The following is a 14,239-nucleotide window of genomic DNA, read 5'->3' on the forward strand; positions in this document are numbered from 1 at the left end:
GCCGTTCGCTTTACACGGGGAGTACAAAAACCATTCCTCCGCGGCGCCGAAGGCACGAAAAAGTTACCGCGACTTCCGCGTACGCGACGATTTTCGGGCTCGACGCTTCTTAAGGCCTGTGTCCACGACGCCAGAACGTGGTCCAAGTTCTAGTTCCGAGAAATGTGTGGCAAGTCAACTTGCAGCTTTTATGGAATAGCTGCAAGTTGATTGGCCACACATTTCTCGAGACTAGAACTTGGACCACGTTCTGGCGTCGTGGACACAGGCCTTTACTGCACGAGTCCGTCGGACAAAGCTCTGTATACTTCGTACTGAGGCAGCCGAACTAGGGGAAAAATTCTTGACGGAGCCAATCCTTGCACCTTCCTTATTGAGATTCCTTATCGGTTTTTTTCCGACTTAAATTACGTTGAGATAACGGGGGTAATAAAATCTCGCCCGTAACAACAGTAAAAGCGCACTGTCGCTACAAAGAGCGAGACGTTCAATTTGCCGGCGACAAACTCTCTTAAAGTCAATCAGTGGATAGTCACTTAAAAGCAGTGAATGGTCACTTGATTCATAGTTGTAAATATATCATTGCAAATGTGCAGTGGTACACTTGTAACTATGATCAAGTGACTGTTCGCTGCTTTTTAGTGATGACTTACCGATTGACTTTAAGGCCCGGTCAGTCATTTTCTGGTTAACTGTTGACCGTAGTTTAGTCGGTTCTCTGTCTCTTCTTAAGATAATAACGCAAAAAAGGATGGCGAGTTGATCAAACTCTGGTTAACCAGAAAATGAACAGCCGGATCTAAGGGTCGGTTTCACAAACGTCGGTTAACTGTTAGTTCAGTAAACTCCCTATCTTTTTCTATCTCATTATCTAAGAAGAGACAGAGAATCAATTAACCGGTTAGCAGTTAACCGCCGTTTGTGAAATTGACCCTAAGGGCCAGTTTCATAAACATCGGTTAACTGTTAATCGAAGATTAATGGATTCTCTGTCTCTTATTGGAAAAAGATAGGGGAGTCGACTGAACCCTAGTTAACAGTTAATCGATGTTTGTGAAACTGGCCCTAAGAGAGAAGGTTCCGGGGAAGGAAACGCAGTCTGGAGGTTGTATTATTCGCCTACGAGTGCATCGTAGAAAGACATCGCTCACTCGCGACGATCGAGTCCGCTAGTAGGAGCGCGCCGTTAAGTCGACCTAAAACGTAGGGCCACGGGCGGGACGCGGTAGGCACGAAACCCGCGAAAGAAAGAGAGAGAGAGGGAGGAAGTCGAACGAGCCGGGCAAACCCGCAGAACAGTCCAATTCAGATCGTGCTTCGCGCTGGGCGTCTTTCGGCGCGCACGCATCATTCGCGCCACCAGTACGAGTTTGCAGAAGGACAGCATCGTCCTCGGGATGATCGACATTGATCTCGCGTTCGCGCTGTAGCCGTCACGCTGGCTATCGTAACCCGCACTTATTACGGTGATCGTTGCACTTGCCGGCACCTTCGCTCACCGTCTCGTGAATGAGTCACGGCGGCGATTCGTACGCGCGACATTCTCATCCCGAGGAACGACACGCGAGCATGATCGTCGCGGCGAGAGCGCATCCCTGGACTCGTCGCACCCAGGATTCGTGAAGTTGTAGTGTTACGGTGAGGGTATTTTCTTTCTTCCTTTTTTCTCCCCTCTTTTGAGTTTTCTGCGTGTGAGGCGCGAAGCGAGCTCATTTGTCGATTGCGAATTAATTATTTGCGGGCGAATCACCGAAAGGTCGAGCTTTCGCTGCCGGCGACGTTTCCCGGTGTCCCAGGGCGCGAAGTTTTACGGGATATAAAAGTTGCAGGCTGCACGCAGATCGTCCCCAGAGGCCGTCTCTCAGTATCGACGCCCGATCCCTTGATTATTTGTCGCCGGCAAAAATGCGCTTACATCATCGCGCCTGATTGAAATGGATCTACGATGACGGTCCACGAGAAAAACATCGCGTTACTTTACCTCTGTCGCGGCGCCGAACGCGCCAGCTTCTTCTCCCGCGACCGAGTCGCATTTTTAAATGTATTTTACTACGCACCGGCAACCTGTTATCTCAAACTAGTCTCGGAGACATTGACCTCCAAAATTAACTTCCGCTGCGCATCGGCTCATTTAGCTTGCGGTGATGTGCATCTACTAGGGATGTTCCGAATACGAGTATTCGTATTCGTTTCACTCTATTCGAGTGAACATTTACTCCAATAGAGTGAATTAATCCACTCTAAGACAAAAGGTGAAGAATTTCACTCTTCTTTTTTTAAGTAAAATCGTTGGCGCACCAAAATTCACTCCAACCCAAAGTACGGTAAAACATATTACGGCTAAACATATTAAAATAGCATGGAACAAATTACTGAAATTACATATCATTTTCAGGCTATAAAAGCAGTAACATGTCTAAAAGAATAAACCAAAACTAGTCTTAGGCATAAATCTCTTTGGCTTAGGATACAACATTGACGTTAGAAATGTTGAAAACGAAGTTGGAGACTTCAAAATGTAAAGAAATGACATTAAAAACGTTTCTGGGGCATTTTGCGATATTTTGCGTATAAAGATAACATCAAAATGTCACACCTCTATCGTATAAGGGACCCCGTAACGGGCCGGAACGGTCTTCCGCGACAATCGGCAGAATGAGCGACTGTCACGTAAAGTATAGCTTTCAGTACTAGCGCTGTAATTCTGAAGACACCAGTCACTATTTTGGGAATAGATAGTAACGCGCTTTACTTACAGTTTTCCTAAAATAATGGACGCGGCAATTCAATTTGAACGATCCTTACGACGCCCTGTTCTAACGGGAAATGTGCGATGAAATGAAATCAGAGCGAAATTACGTATTGTCTTGATAATCCACGCGAGTTATCTTTTACTGTTGAAACGGAGAACGTCCCCCTCCCCCTTTTTACCCGAGCCGCTCCGTTATCGTCGCCAAACGTATTTGCGCCTCTCTGGCATTTTCATCAGGCCAACCAACCCTTTGGCTGCGCCTTCTCCACCCCTCAAACGATTATTGCCGGGATTCATGCAAATATCTCTTCCTCCTTCATCTCTCTTTCGTATCTTTCGTCGAAGGCAGGACGCTGCGGCGGTTGGCCCTAGCATAGACGGATGGCTACGGTATCGAATTTTTTTTTTCCCGAAGCAGCCCCTCCGCAGAACTTATTTTCCCCGAATTTTGCCCATCACTTGGCAGCTCTAGATCGCGGCGATATTTTCTCCCCGCTTGCGTTCCGATGCGAAATCGTAATTCCGGTGTGAACTATAAATTTTCGTTAATTAAACCGGCGGGCTCAATGAAACTGCACGTTTTCAATGGAAGGAGTAGCGCGTTTCGTGCAGCGAGCGCAGCTATGCTGTAAGAATTAAGACTAGAGACTCCCATTTATCTTTACGCTTAAATTGCCGCTGATATCCCCTATATACGCGGCTTCAATTTGCCCGTAATAACGGGCGGCACTTCCTATGAAAGCGCTAGCGCGTTCTCAAAGCGCGTTGAGCGTATCAAGCACGCGGCGCTGCTTTTGGCCGAATCGAATCGGGATAAGGCCCCGTATTCATAGCAACGCGGGAAAGGGAGAAAAAAGGAGAAGAAATCAACGCGACGACTTTCTCCTATCACTTATATCGCGTATAAAGGCGATCGCGCTTATTGCCAAAAGGCGCCCCACAAAAAAATAGCACTCGCCGAAGTAGGCGCCGCGCGTGTTTTTCTCGTCGAGCCACGACACGCGCTTTTCATATATAGGAGAAACCCTCCTCCTCCGCCCTCCCCCTCGTTTGCGTTAACTCGACATCACGACGGCCATTCTTTTCCATATACCCGCCCGGGGCAATACCGTCGACCATCCCCGTGACGAAAGCAAACGGCGCTCTCCTTTCTCTTTCCATTTCGCCGATTGTTGCCCAATTTCTTCCTTCCTCGCGGAAGCTAGATCGCCCCGCGTTGCTCGACCACGCGAGCGAGGCCACGGGCTGCCCGTCGACGTGTATCGAGTTACGCGTATCGCGCGATTACGGAAGCTTACGCGTATTACGCGAATGCAGGCGCTCGGTCTATTTTCGTCCGCCTTGCCCGCTCCGTCGATTTTTTTCGGCTTCTTTCGAAATTTCTAACGCGAATAAAGACGCCGGGGCGAGCGAGAGAGAAAAAAAGCGAGACCAGGCGAGGATGATCCCACCTATCGTCGCATCCTCCTCGGGACGGAGTCAGAACGGAGAATTGCCAATACACCCCCCCCCCTTACTCTAATATTTTCGAGAGCCAGATCGCGCGAGGAGTAAGAGCTCTGTTTTTCCGAAGCACGAATGCGATGACATAATACCGCCGCCATAAGAGCGCCGAATTACGACGCCGGCGGACGCGCGCGCACACACATTGGCCACACGCACACGCACCCGCGATCTACGCTGCAGCGCGCGCGCACATCCGTGCACACGCCCGTGTTGCAACGGCGTACGTATACCGCGTTGCGTGCGCAACGCGGGGATACGCGTGCGTGTATGCGTGGCCGAGGCGCGCGTGCGGCTCCGCGGCGACCTTGAGCGCCTCCCTCTTGGACCTCCTCTCCCTTTACCGAGCAGCGTGCGTTTTGCCACCACGCGATGCCGCGGTCCCCACCTATTGCGCCGCGATGCGTACATCTCCCTCCTCTTTTTCGGCCTCCTCCTCGTCCTCCTCGTCCTCCTCCTCCTCCTCCTCCGCCTTCTTCGCCTCCTCCCGCTTCACCTCTCGCGCGCGCTCCTCCTTTCGCGCGGTTCCGGAGCCACGCAACTCTCGAGGCGCCTCCAACGCCTAAACTTCCCCACCGCCTTCGCGCTTCTCGTGCCGCTGGTGGTTCCTAGCGATGGGCATCGATCGCGCTGCTCCGCTGATTTTTGATCTGAATTCGGGCACGCTTACGTGACTACGCCTAGCGCTCTCGCCCGCGTACACGAGAACGTAATAAATTTCGAGGTGCCACGTCGAATTTCACTTGGGATATGTGCAAACTGCCTGCGCACATCTGCGCGCACACGCGCTCGTCAAGGTTGCCGCTGTACGCTCCAAGATTCCTCTTCTACCGTGATTCCCGTATGTGACGTTTCACTCCCGCGATGCGGCCCTGCTGTACATTGGACGAGAACGCAGTGGGGACGCGTGATACCTTAGAAACGTTAGGGGACCGGGAGGGAGAGGATAACGTTCCAAAATGAGACGAACAAGATAGAGCGTCGCAGCGCGTGAGAGCGAAAGAGTAAAAAAGCTCCTCGGCGGGGAAAGAGAAAGAGAGAAAGAAAAAAAAAATAGGAGGGGAGCAGCGCGAGAGTCGAAACTTCTAGGCCTTAAGCAATCGCCTCGCCGTTCCAGCGAATCCCTACCCCTCCGAAGAAGCCGAATCCCCCGCCCGTGGCCACCCACCCGGCGGTCCCCTTTCCCCCGGTGGTTCCGTGTTTCGCCGGGTGCCCGAGGAGAGCACCGAAAACCCCCCCACGCTTCGTGTAACCGCATTTGCATCGCCACCGATGACCCATATTCACACTCTTCTCAGCGATATAGCGGCGGCGGTCCCTCAGTGTTGCTCGCTCTCTCTCTCTCTTTCCCTCGTCCCTCACTCCCTCTCGCCGGCTCCCTCTCGAATGGCCCGTTCCCGTCCCCCGCTGTCTCGCGGTGCCGCGTAGCCGCCTCCTCGTTCCCTCTCGCTCTCGCGCCCGCGATTTTTCGGCTGCCGCGCGGCGGTGGACCCTCCCGCCCGGCGACCGCGCGTACCCGGGCCCGGCCGCACCGCGAACGACAGTCACGCGCGATTCGTTCATGTTGCTGATGCGCGATGCAAGCCGGTGACTCGATTTCGGCCGGCAAGTGCGTATAGAGTCAGTCTATTCGGTGCGTCGCGCGACCGGTGCGTCATTGGTCCCGGATACCCATCCCGCCTGGGATACTCGAGGGTTCTCTACCTTCGCGCGCGTTTACGCCACCCTTGGTGATACCGGTCGGTCGGATACGACGCACAGCGGACCCACGCCCGGGCACATGTGCGTGCGTTGCCGAACTCTGTAGCTTTCCCCTTTTTTTTTTCTCTTCGTCTACCGGCAGCGGCGACGTGTCCACCCGAGACGCGAACCAGGGACTAAAGTGCATTTCGGAGTAGCGTCGCCGGTTGTCGTTGTCGCCGTTACGCCGGCGAGATCCGTGAATGAAGTCGGAGCGGCTGTTTCGCTCGCACTCGCTGACACGCCCCTGCCATCGGTAAGGTCTCTCCTCTCTTTTCGCGCGCGGCGTTTTTTTATCGCGGGCGTCGCGGAAATGCGGTGGGATTTCGACATGGCGCGGCCGGCATCGTGCGATCGCGGTTCGTGACCGCCGATAGGCGAGGCGCCCCGCGTGCGACCGCAACTGCTTGAAGATCTGGAAATCGCCCGCGTCCTCCCCCCCCCCCTCCTCCCGACGAAGAAACGCGCGCGCGAAAAACAGCGGCCGCTGGACCTCACACGTCCGATAATTCCTCTGTCACGTAAACACGTTACGGAATCAGCGAATCGTAAGAGGTATGTCGCGCTTGTGAGGTGTCGAGCTATCAACATTCAAAGCCGGTGACGTCGGCCGTCACGATACGCCGCGTTATATTCTTTCATGGATAGCGCGTTCATTCACGGAGTCACCGGGGCTCGTTTTAGTTAACTTGACAGTGCGTACAATGGCGAGTACTCGATGCGACAATATGGATTTCTTCGTTTTGAACTTGCCGACAGTTTGATCGAGCCCTCGCGTTATGCGTTTTATCGAAATTTAGTCTGTGCCTTTCGACATCCGCGCGGATGCACTCCCTATATGTTTCCGTACGATAACCCAGACTGCTTTCTGCGTAGCTGGACGAGCAATTGGGCACGAGCGCGATCAAGAAGGTAAATATCCATTGGAAGGTGGCTGCCAGAGGAGCGGTGAAGGTCACGGAGTTGAGCCTAAGGGTGGCATCATGGATCATCAGCAGTTCTGCCTCAAGTGGAACAGTTTCGGCAGCAACCTAGCAACGGCGTTTTCCAATTTATTCAAAAGCGAGAGTCTCACCGATGTCACCCTGTTCTGCGAGGGTAAGTTTCTTCAAGTGTGAAAACTCTGTCCACCCCCCCCCCTCTCTCTCTCTCTCTAAACAATTCTTTCATACGACCCTCGATAGCAGGAGACGGGCCGAATCGTTGAATATTCTGAAAAAGTATTAACATAATGCGACAATCGGAGTAAAAGTTGGACCGAAGAAGTCGGCCGGCTAATCCAAGACCTTGACTCCTCGGTCCGACTTATGCAGGCGGAAGGTCGTCGCTTGATAATGCGCAAAAAGAAGCGCGCCTTTATGGTCCTCGGGCTGCACTCGCTCGTCGATATTTCAGACGTCGATGCACTCGCGGCAAGTCGGATCTAAGCGGCGAGAAAGTTTCGCGTCCTCTCTCTTGCGCGAGCACAGGGCGATTTCGGGCTTTCGCCTTTTCGATGTTGCGCAAGAAGAAGCGCGACTCCTCGGTCTTCGAGCTGCACTCGCTCGTCGATATTTCCGACGTCGATATTTCACGCGCGCTGCACTCACGACAAGTCGGATCTAAGCGACGAGAAAGTTCGTGTCCTCTCTCTCTTTCTCTCTCTCTCTCTTCTGCGCGAGCGCAGGACAATTTCGGGCTTTCACTTTTTCGACATCGCTCTCAAATGCCCGGCGAGCACCGGGAGCTCTCACCGTTATTCGCTCGATAGAACGCCAGGGCTCTCGTAACGTACGCGTGATCGGACGTGTTGACGCGTTGCATTGATGTAGCACCGCACGTGTAGTCGACGTCCATCAGTTTCGCGCGGTGATGTAAATTAATTCGATATTCAATTATTTCCCAATGTAAATGTCACGCGTTACACAAACGCCGGTCAAACGGCGACGGCGAGTTGTTGCGTCACAATATCGCATATTGGCTTCTCTTACACGGCTCGAGCGCAGAAGAGACAGAGATCAAAGTCATTCTCGACTCGTTTTCTAACGGGCCGCCACAGCGGTGATTGAATGAACGAGCTCTCTCTTTCTGCCCTTTTCGGCTAGCGGAATTTTAATTAGAAACTGATCCGTAACGAGAATTCACGGAACATCTTTTACATAAGGATCGACGTAGGTGACCACCGAAAACATAATAAAAGATCGATCTGCTGCCAGTAATGTAACGAGAGAAGAGACGTGGGAGCCTTCTCGCTGATTTTCATGCCGAAAGGTATATTCACGAGTAAAAGTTACTCGATCGGTCAAAGAATTAGTACGGAGAACCGACCAAGGATCTCGCCTCGTTCATTTCTCGCGCTTGGACAAGCCGCGCGTCCGACCAGGCGCGAGTCGCGACTCCTTGCGCGAAAGGGCCGGCCGGCGGCGCGTTGCATTCGCGCCGCTACCACTTGGCCGCGGCAAGTGGTACAAGTTGGCGACTGCATAGGAAGTGCAGGGGGTAAACGATTGGACCCGGCCCCCTACCCTCGGTGGCCACCCAATCGGCGGTGCGCCAAGTCGGGCGGCGTGGCGCGCGGAGGTCCCGGTCGTCGCGGTGCATGAGCGCGGCGTCCGAGTGCAGCGTACACACACGCACGTGCACGCGTGCACGTGCAAACGCGAATTTCCGTGTGCGCCTTCCCCACCGACGCTGCCGGCGAATGCAACGGCCGCAAGAGCGGCGTGCTCGCGCGAAACCGCAGTTCGCACCGAGCAGCGATGCAACGCGCTCGCCTCGGTTATATTAATCGCGCGAGCGATCTCGGTGCTCTCGAGGAGCGATTGGTATCCGGGATGTCACGCGAGAATTCGTCAACGGGGTGTCCCGGTCGCCTCGGAGCGCGATAAACGGGATGCGCAGCGCCGATGCCTCCGTAAGTGTAAACAGATTCGCAGAAATTAATCGGCGTCGAGGGACTTGCCGTCACCTTCGGGCGACGTAAACACGCGTTATTGCAATTTATACGTCAGCGCGAGAAGCGCGTACGCGCGGGCACAGATACCGCGTTTTTACGGCGAATCCGGGCTTGCGCGCGACGTCAATAAATTTCGGAAGGACTTATCAGTGGAAGTGCGCGATAACGGCGAGAGCTAGATTGAGCGCCTCTTTATCGTTCGCGCCGAATAAACAAGAATGTGCAACTTTCGGGGCGAACGTGGCCGTGCCCCGCTTTTTCGACGCGGCCGACTTAATGCAGGACGCATACATAGGCGCGATAACGCGCGCGTGTATATTTAAAGATTCCTCAGTGCTGCTCTAAGAGCGCGGCGCGCGAAGTCGAGAGTGTTCCGATCTATCGAGTAATCTCCGTCGCACACGAGGACCGTACAATTGATCAAGTTAATTGACCAGTTGGCTTACCACTTGCCCCGCGCTTTTTTTCTTACCGCGTCACGGTCCTCGCAGTTATTTAGTGATCGGTGAAGTGGCACCGTCAGCCTCTCGATATCCCCCGGTTACGGTCCAAAGATGCAGTCGCGATAACCGCGTCGTCGGAGATTGAATAGCCCCGGAACGTAAGTAACGCCGTTTATCGGGACCAGTGCGCGTTACGTTTCCTGGACTCGGGTGTGAGGGAACAAGATTGTATTTTAAGAAATTCTCGGCCCGGAAATTTTCATGTCGTCACTTATTTACATGCCATCATTCATTCCTCTTAATTGATAAGAGTAAACGGCTTTAATGGAGCCACGTGCAACGCATAATCGGCAAAACATCGGACGGGCTAAACACTGCGTCGAGTAAACACTAATTTATCACATACTGGTCTCTGATATCTATCCGACATACAAACCGGATAAGTGTACCGCATAAACGCGATAGCGCCTATCTCTTGCAGTTAGGCCGTAAATGTACGAACTTATAGCGAGGCCAGTCGAGTAGCGGGCTACCTCTGTAATTTTCCTATCTTTCCGCCGTTGCAGATCTCCAATCTATTGTATATAAAGCGAGTGCGCTCTGATTAGGTCAGGCGGTTTGCACAAAGGAGACCAAAATTGCGATAATTAAAAAAATATGCATGCCTCCACCCACTCCCTCCTCGCGTTCCTTCTCGCTCCCCCGCCGGACTATTTTTCTCAGCAGATGGGCGAACGAACGATCGAAGTCTGATGAAATCGAACGAAGTTAAAGTTCATGGATATCGATTCGCGATAACCCCCGGGCGCCGGCCCTCCGCTTTTCGGGGTCGCACTTCCGAGACTCTCCTCACGTTTCGGCGCCGATATCAATTCCACCGCGTGTGCAACATGCTGTTGCCGCCCGGAGACGGTCCGTTGTCCAATCCTCGTCTAACGCTTTCACCTTTGCGCGCGTCCCGATTTACGGAAAACGCGACTCCGCGTTTCGAGAGACGTGGGGACGTGGGCGGGAGCGCGGCGTAAAATCGAAGTGGCAAGTCCCTTCTCGAATACCCCCCTGCACCCTCTTGTCAAGTAAAACCAGACAAAAGACACGCTATTTCTCACACGTGGCGAAAGAATTGACAATTGGATTCCCCGTGCTATCTTGAAGGGCCGTTGCCGAGTCGCGTAAGATTCCGTCGCGAAAGGCCAAAGGGTGGAAATTTGAAAGGTAGCACGGCGAGTGGGAAGGGTTCAAGGACGAGAGTCAGTCGGCGATAGGGAAAGGAGCGGTGCGTCAAATCGTAGCGCGTCACGAAGAAGCGCGTTGGGCAACTGCCGAGGGCTTTGTGGGCGCGCGCGCACGCGCGCCAGCGTGTGCACCACGCAAGTGCGTGTGTGTTTCTCGTAGGAAGCCCGAAAAGTAGGTCTTGGTTACAGTTAGATCTATCCGTCCTCCCCCCCCCTCCCTCCCCCCCCCCTCCTCTCTCTCTCTCTCTCTCTCTCTGTTTCCTCTCTGCTCGTCTCGCCTCCTCTCTCATTTCGTGCCCGCCCCGATGCACACAAGACGGCGACACACGGGCCACGCGCTGTACGCGCACAAAAATGTAGATCGTTTCTCCTTGAGGAACCGCGGCCCTCGATCGCGATCGCGATCGCGCGCACGCTGGGAACGGACGAAAGACGCGACGAGCGATATCCGAGAGATGCGGGCGATAGAGGGTAATCTCGGCGATCCATCGATCGATCGGCTGGATCTCCTTTCCTCACGGACGGCCCGCTAAATTGTTTTGCGATATCGATTTGCAACTAACACACGGCGTGTCTTTATCGGAGGTAATCTTAAATAAATAGATAAAATGCTCTTACGTATACGCATACAACTTTTGTTTCCACCATCGTCGCGGGCGTGTTGTCGAGGACCGTATTTAATCTCGCGTCCGATCGCGTGGAAAAGTCGCGTACAGAAGGAAATTAAAGCGCGACGAAATGGCAAATTAAACGTTGCATTAGCGGGCGCGCGTTCCCGTGCGAGAGCGTCACGTCGCACGACAATTTCGTCAAAACATCCGGGCGAGTGCGCGTACTGTTTGCCGAGGTATTAGCGCGCGCGCGGCACCTCAAATTGCCGCTAAGAGGAAACGCAAAAGTCGGAAGTGGTACACCGGCGTGTCGCAAAGAGCAGGGCAGTTCGCCCGTACGCGCTCATTAGCGTCAATTTCTTATAAATCGACGTCACCGGGCGATCATGTACCCACGTTCTATCGATCCGAGATGGGCATTACCAGGAACGCTACTTCAAGGTAATCGCGTTCGTTTCCCCCGTACGCGGGTTATCGATCGAAACTTCGATAGGCGCCAATCGGCCCTGGACACTATCGGCTACTATTCGGCGCGTAGCGTGTGCGTGCATGCGTGAGAGTGCGTGCGTGCTCGCCTGCGCACGGGTGTCCATGACTCTCGCCGCGATATCTAACGAATTGTACAAGCAGCGCGTTGAATTTAGGGCCAGCGAGCCATATAGCTGTCCCGGCGTGTACATTCATCATACGCGCCGTACGCACGTGCGTGTACGCGCGCGCGCGCGCGCGCGCTGACTTTGACGTTAGACAAAGACACGCGTGCTGTTTCGCAAGTGGCTCAACCGTTTGGAATCCCGGTCGGGGGGATCCGTAGGCCGTACGGGCGCGCACGTATGCAAACGACGGCGAGATTTGTCGTCGGTTTCGAATTAGAATTCCGGCGCATAACTCACGCACGAGCGCTGCGTCCGCGTATCGCGCACCGCGCTCGCCACGTTACGGTACATCCGTGGGCGTGCTGCAAGGTGACACGTGGAGCGTTAGAAACGGCGCGCACACACGCGTGTACCGTTCGCCCTCGGTCGTATTTGAACGCGGTCGTCCTCGTATTATCGTCCTAAGTGCGAGGAGCCACGCCGCTCCGTAAAATATTACGATCCGCGCGTGTCACGGTTTACTTGAAACGTCACACTTATCTGACCGTTACCTGGGTAACAACGCAGATCAAAGAAATTGATAAAATGCGTATGGCTCAATTGTGACGAACACGAAGGAATGAAGGACTAAGGGCCGTGACAGGGTGTCTAAATATTTCATATTCTAAATTTATTGCGAAAAAAACCCTGGCTGAGGGGTAACATTTTTCGCAATAGATTTAGAATATGAAATATTTAGGCACTAACACTCTGTCACGGCTCTTAGTCCTTTATTTCTTCAGAGTTGTACAGATCAAAGAGTTTCCGCGAGATCTCGAGGCTGTTCACCATTTTTGCGCGTTATTACGATTGACAATCCGTCGCCTCGCACTAATGCTACTCGTAATTGTAATTATTTTCTACAATCTAATGATTTGGTATTCAAAGGAAATGTAATATTTTGAAACTAAAATTCATAGCATTAATTATAACATTTGTAGACTTATAAAATTTTATTCAAATACTTTAACACTAAGATTCGTTAAATTTGTGTCATTTTCTTCTTTTAAGTCTCTGAACTGAAAATTTTAAATAACATGCGAGACACGGACGTCTCAGGCACTCGGTTGAATACCCATTCATGCTGTGAATAGTTTTCTAGGTCAGTAGACCTAGTGCAACGCGATAAGGTGGCGTTCTCATTTATTTTTCGACTAACGCGTGTTATCTGGGCGAGCCGGACAGGCCGGGAGGAATTAGGCCGTACTTGCGCTTCACGGCACGGTTGAATGTTGCAACCCGAACAGAAGCCGCGCGTGAAGCGACACGCATTGGTGCGTGTCCAGCGTTCACACCTGCGTGCATTATGCATGCGATTAGGCACTTCGTGAATCGATAACAGCCGGATGGCCACAGCGCGTGCCTTACTCAAGTTCGTACAGGCCGTGCATCCGGCACGGTATCGCGAGATACTTAACGTTGCATCCGCTCGCGGCGGATACTGTTTGCGGTCACGCGACGGATATGCCCGCCGAAAAAAATCCCGATCTCGACATCGGTTTAGTTCCGAGCGACGGTTGCGAGAAACGTCGGAAGCGACGTCGCGTTGCACCCCGATATCCGAAGGCGTTATTCAACAGTAGTACAACTCCGCCGTTTTACCTGTGAAACTGGAGTTAATCGCGCTTTCGGGATTACACAAGAGATATTCTTTTTATCTCGAAACTGGTACACATCCAACTACCTTCAACGACCGGCATGAGATACCGCAATCCGGAATTTTCTTTCTTTATGTAAATATATCGTTTTATTTATATTCTTTGTTATAATTATATATATATATTTTATATGTATTCTCCATTTATGTAAATTGATAACTTTAAAAACTCGAAATTAATGAAAACGATGCTGTACCACTGTTGAAACAAAGCCTTCACGTTTAAGAAAAGCGGATAGAATGGAACGGTGCGGCATAAAAGTCCCTGAGATCTTGCAATGCTCGTGGTAAGGTGCAAAGATTTTATGCGATAAATCCGCGTGGCAATACACGAGGTCAAAAGATCTTTAGTAGCAACTCGCAGTCCAGTGCTAAATTTGACGTACCAATTGTGCTCTTATTTTCTATGCTTCCGCATGAATGAGACACACCATTGAGTGATAACCTAGTCAGTAACCTAGGTGAAGCACAACGCGCGCGACAATGTCGATATATTTGGCGACAGGAAATGTCGGGCGAAAATGTTACCGGGAGATTTTATCGTCTCTCGAAAGTGAATCGCGGTTGAATCACATGCCGCATGTGCAATTCAAATTCTTCGAGGTATGCCGCGACCGCTTCGATACCACAACAAGGTGCCGAACGAGGTGTACCAGTCCTGTACCGTATATACAGGGTGTTATGTAATACCCGCATCAACGCTTATTGTGGGATAGAGTGGACTAGAC

General features: G+C 52.3%; 1 protein-coding gene across 2 annotated transcripts in view; it reads left to right on the forward strand.

Moving 5' to 3' along the window:
- LOC105562285 (protein abrupt) overlaps positions 1-14,239 on the forward strand; it is a 54,285-nt gene that overhangs the window by 11,121 nt on the left and 28,925 nt on the right. For both annotated transcript variants that reach the window (XM_012013017.1, XM_012013016.1), the window contains exon 2: positions 6,872-7,093. In XM_012013017.1, coding sequence (XP_011868407.1) covers positions 6,979-7,093 — 115 coding nt within the window. In that variant the 5' untranslated portion in view covers positions 6,872-6,978. The remainder of the gene's footprint in view (positions 1-6,871; positions 7,094-14,239) is intronic.

This window comes from Vollenhovia emeryi, unplaced genomic scaffold (genome assembly GCF_000949405.1).
Source record: "Vollenhovia emeryi isolate VEMERY1.0 unplaced genomic scaffold, V.emery_V1.0 DF939191.1, whole genome shotgun sequence".
Taxonomy (NCBI): Eukaryota; Metazoa; Arthropoda; class Insecta; order Hymenoptera; family Formicidae; genus Vollenhovia; species Vollenhovia emeryi.